Source organism: Nicotiana sylvestris, chromosome 5, assembly GCF_000393655.2.
Source record: "Nicotiana sylvestris chromosome 5, ASM39365v2, whole genome shotgun sequence".
NCBI lineage: Eukaryota > Viridiplantae > Streptophyta > Magnoliopsida > Solanales > Solanaceae > Nicotiana > Nicotiana sylvestris.
In genome coordinates this window covers 91,361,071-91,365,568 of record NC_091061.1, presented here as the reverse complement: position 1 = coordinate 91,365,568, position 4,498 = coordinate 91,361,071, and the positions used below count along the sequence as shown (strand labels likewise).

At 43.6% G+C, this 4,498-nt stretch overlaps 1 protein-coding gene across 1 annotated transcript; it reads right to left on the bottom strand.

Moving 5' to 3' along the window:
- Positions 1–1,122: 1,122 nt before the first annotated feature.
- On the bottom strand, positions 1,123–1,536 carry LOC138868973 (uncharacterized). Its single transcript, XM_070146555.1, has one exon. It carries the CDS (start codon positions 1,534–1,536, stop codon positions 1,123–1,125), a length of 414 nt encoding a protein of 137 aa, XP_070002656.1.
- Positions 1,537–4,498: the final 2,962 nt, after the last annotated feature.

The window sequence follows — 4,498 nt, the reverse complement described above, 5'->3', positions numbered from 1 at the left end:
GGTACGGTCCTTCCCAGTTTTGGCCTAGCTTTCCTTTATTAGGGTTTCGAGTATTTAGGGTGACTTTTCTCAGGACTAAGTCCCCGACTCTGAAATGTCGGAGATTTGTTCTCCTATTATAGTACCTTTCGATCCTTTGTTTTTGGGCGGCCATTCGGACCAGCGAAGCTTCTCGCTTTTTACACAATAGTTTGAGGGCCGCAATAATGGCCTCATTGTTTGAGCTCTTAGTGGTGTGTCGGAATCTGGCGCTTGGCTATCCGACCTCTACCGGTATCAAAACCTCGATGCCATATACCAAAGAGAAGGGCTTTTCTCCTGTGCTTGTTTTCTGAGTTGTTCGATATGCCTATAGCACTTCGAGGAATATTTCTCTCCATTTTCCCTTATAACTTTCAAACTTCTTTTTTAATTTTTGAATGATGGTCTTGTTTGTAGATTCGGCCTGGCTGTTTGCACACAGGTGGTAAGGTGTTGACAGGATTCTTTTTGATTTTGTGATCCTCGAGGAACTGTGTTACTTTGTTTCCGATGAACTGTTTCCTGTTATCACATATTATCTCGGAAGGAATCCTGAATCGGCATATGATGTGGTCTCAAATGAAGTTAATGACTTTTTTTTCTCTTATCTTTTCGAAGGCCTATGCTTCCACCCATTTTGAGAAATAGTTAGTCATAAATAAAATAAATCTAGCTTTACTTGGTGCCGTTGGCAGGGGTCCGACGATGTCCATCCCCCACTTCATGAATGGCCACAGCGACCAGACCGAATGCAGCTATTCACCGAGTTGGTGAATCATCGGGGCAAATCTCTGGCATTTGTCGCACTTACGGATGAATTCTTTGGTGTCCTTTTCCATGTTGTCCCAATAGTAGCCTGCTCTGATCACCTTTTGGACTAAGGAATCGGCACCAGAGTGATTTCTGTAGGTGCCCTCGTGGTTTTCTTGGAGCACATAATCTGTGTGCCCCGGCCCTAGACATACTACTAGGGGCCCATCAAAGGTTCTTCTGTATAGAGTTCTGCTTTTGTCAAGCGAGAATCAGGCTACTTTGGTTCGCAGGGCCCTCGACCCTTTTGGATCTGCGAGTAGTTTCCCACTTTCCAAATAATTGATATATTTATTTCTCTAATCCCATGTCAGGATAATGGAGTTGATCATGACCTTCCTCGATCACTGATTTGGATAGCTGAACAATAGCCCCGGGGAGTAGGTCATCTTCTTCGACAGATGATCCCAGGTTTGCACAGGCATCGGCCTCGCTATTTTTCTCTCGAGGTATGTGGACTAGAGTCCATTCTTTGCAGCGGTGCAGTGTGACTTGAATTTTGTCTAAGTATCTTTGCATCCTGTCTTCTCGAACCTCGAAGCTCCTATTTACCTGATTTACTACCATGAGGGAATCACATCTTTCTTCGATGACTTCAGCTCCTAGGCCTTTGGCCAATTCCAAACCTGCAATCATAGCCTCATATTCGGCTTCATTGTTAGTCAATCTTGCAGTTTTTATAGATTGCCTGATTGTGTCGCCCATAGGTGGCTTCAGAACTATGCCGAGTCCGGATCCTCTTACATTCGAGGTGTCGTCAGTAAACAGGGTCCATACCCCGAAAGGTGTGTCTGTCTTTAGTAAAAGCTCTTTCTCTACCTCGGGCACGAGGGTGGGCGAAAAGTCGACCACAAAATCTGCCAGAATTTGGGACTTGATAGCCATTCGGGGTTGATAATCGATATCGTATCCCCCGAGTTTGATGGCCCATTTGGCCAATCGGCCCGATTAATTCGGGCTTATGCAATATGCTTCGGAGAGGATATGTTGCTAAAACACAAATATGATGGCATTGAAAATAAGGTTTCAGTTTTCGCGATGCGCTTATTAATGCAAGAGCTAATTTTTCAAGATGCGGATACCTAGTTTCGGCATCTCCTAGGGTCCGACTTACATAATAAATAGGGAATTGCGTACTTTGTTCTTTTCGAACTAGCATACCACTTACCGCTATTTCAAATTCGGACAGGTATAAATGCACCGTCTCATCCTCCTTTGGGGTGTGGAGTAAAGGTGGGCTAGTCAGATATCGCTTCAACTCCTCAAAGGCACGTTGGCATTCCAGAGTCCATTCGAAATTGTTTTTCTTTTTAAGTAAGGAGAAGAAATGATGACTCCTATCTGATGACCTCGATATGAACTGGCCCAAGGCTGCTATCCGCCCAGTCAGCCGTTGCACGACCTTCACATTGTTTACCACCGTGATTTCTTCGATGGCCATGATTTTATCGGGGTTGAACTCGATTCTTGTTTTTGACACCATGAAGCCTAAGAATTTTCCCAAACCCACTCCGAAGGCACATTTATAGGGATTGAGTTTCATATTGTAGCTTCTGAGGATGTCGAATGTTTCCTATAAATGAGTCAAATGGTCCTCTACGCGCAGGGACTTAACTAACATGTCATCAATATAAACTTCCATGGATTCGCCTATTTGATGTTCGAACATTTTATTAACGAGGCACTGGTACGTGGCTCCTACGTTTTTCAGCCCGAAGGGCATTATATTATAATAGTATGTACCATACTTCGTGATGAACGAAGTCTTCTCCCTATCCCCGGGGTTCATCTGAATTTTGTTATACCCCGAGTAGGCGTAGAGAAAGGTAAGGGTCTCATGACCGGCTGTGACATCGATCAAGTGGTCGATGTTAGGCAATGGGAATGAATCCTTGGGGCACGCTTTATTTAAGTCTTTGTAATCTATGCACATTCTTAACTTATTTCCCTTTTTGGGAACTACCACCACATTGGCCAACCATTCAGGATATTTTACCTCCCTAATAGACCCTATTTTGAGGAGTTTTGTTACCTCGTCCTTGATGAATGCGTGTTTTATTTCGGACTGGGGTCGCCTTTTTTGTTTCACCAGTTTAAATCTGGGGTCGACACTTAGTCGATGGATGGTTATTTTCGGTGGGATTCCTATCATATCTAAATGGGACCAAGCAAAGAAATCGATGTTATTAATAAGAAATTGAATGCGTTTTTTCCTGAGTTTGGGGGTTAGTCCCGTTCCCAAGTATACCTTCCGATCTGGAAGATGTTCAATAAAAATAGCTTACTCCAGTTCTTCAATAGTCAACTTCGTTGCATCCGACTCTTCGAGGGCAACAAAAGTTCGGGGAGCGAGGAAATCATTCTCATCATCCTCGGGGGTCTATTTGCCTCTTGGCTCTTCCGAGGTAGAAAGTATAAAATTTGATGCCTCCCAGTGGACCAAGAACATTTCCTTTGCCGCATGTTGTTCTCCATATATTGTCTTTATGCCATCCTTTGTCGGAAACTTCATCATCTGATACAAAGTTGATGGTACTGCCATCATGTTATGTATCTACGGCCTACCAAACAATGCGTTGTACCTCATGTCACCTTTGATGACATGGAATTTGGTGCCCTGAACAGCACCAAACATATTGACGGGGAGGGTGATCTCCCCCTTCGTTGCTTCGTCGGCCATGTTGAGGCCGTTGAGGACTCAGGAGGTAGGTACAATCTGATCGATCAGTCCAAGCTGTTCTACCACCTTTGACCTGATTACGTTGGCCGAGCTACCTGGATCCACGAGTACACGTTTAATTTGAACGTTATTCAAGAGTAATGAAATTACCAGCGCATCGTTATGTGGTCGAGTCAAGGTCTCAAAATCTTTATCGCTGAATGCAAGGATGTCTTAGGACATGCGACCCCGAATTAACCCTTCCATTTCAGCGTACACTTTTACCCATTTGTTCACTGGTCCTTGGGGAATATCGGTCCCCCCAATGATCATATGAACGATGTGCTGAGGTTTTCCCACTCCATTTCTCCTGTCTGTCTCTCTTTCTTCCCAGGTGGGATTTTTCCGAGTTTCCTATTGATTTTCTTGGCGTGTATTCTCGTTAATGTGGGAACCTACATCAACGTGTTGGGCGTTGCATGAGACCATACCCACAGGGATCGGTTCCAGTGCATTCTCAAGGTTTTCTGGTGGTACACCAATACCTGGAACAGCTATACCATTCTCTCCATGGTCATTAGGACCGTTGTTTCCATGTGCATTCACAGAATTAGGCATTTTGAGCTGAAATCAAAGATTCTTGGACTAGAAAAAGTGTGAAGAATAACTTGTGTTATGCAGTAAACCAGCAAGAAAACAATCACTATTATTTTTAGCCCCACGGTGGGCGCCAAACTGTTTACCTTGAAAATGGTAATTACAATTAGATTTGATTTTGTGGTTCTAAAAATACATTCACTATTTTGAATATTTTATGTCCTTTCCACCGAAGAAATAAAAAGGGTCCCCTTTTTATAGGAGGGCAATCCCAATATAGTACATACACACTTATTACAAAGAAATGTAGCTGGTACAACTACTTAGCAGTGTGGTACAGACTGGTACTATTCTTATAGGTATTGTCAGCTTTGGCCACTTGCCTAGGGAGCTTCTCGCTTATCTATGATA

What these genes read in the sequence shown, in the direction of transcription:
- LOC138868973 (XM_070146555.1), bottom strand. Translation starts at nt 1,536, where the DNA reads ATGGGCGACACAATCAGGCAATCTATAAAAACTGCAAGATTGACTAAC.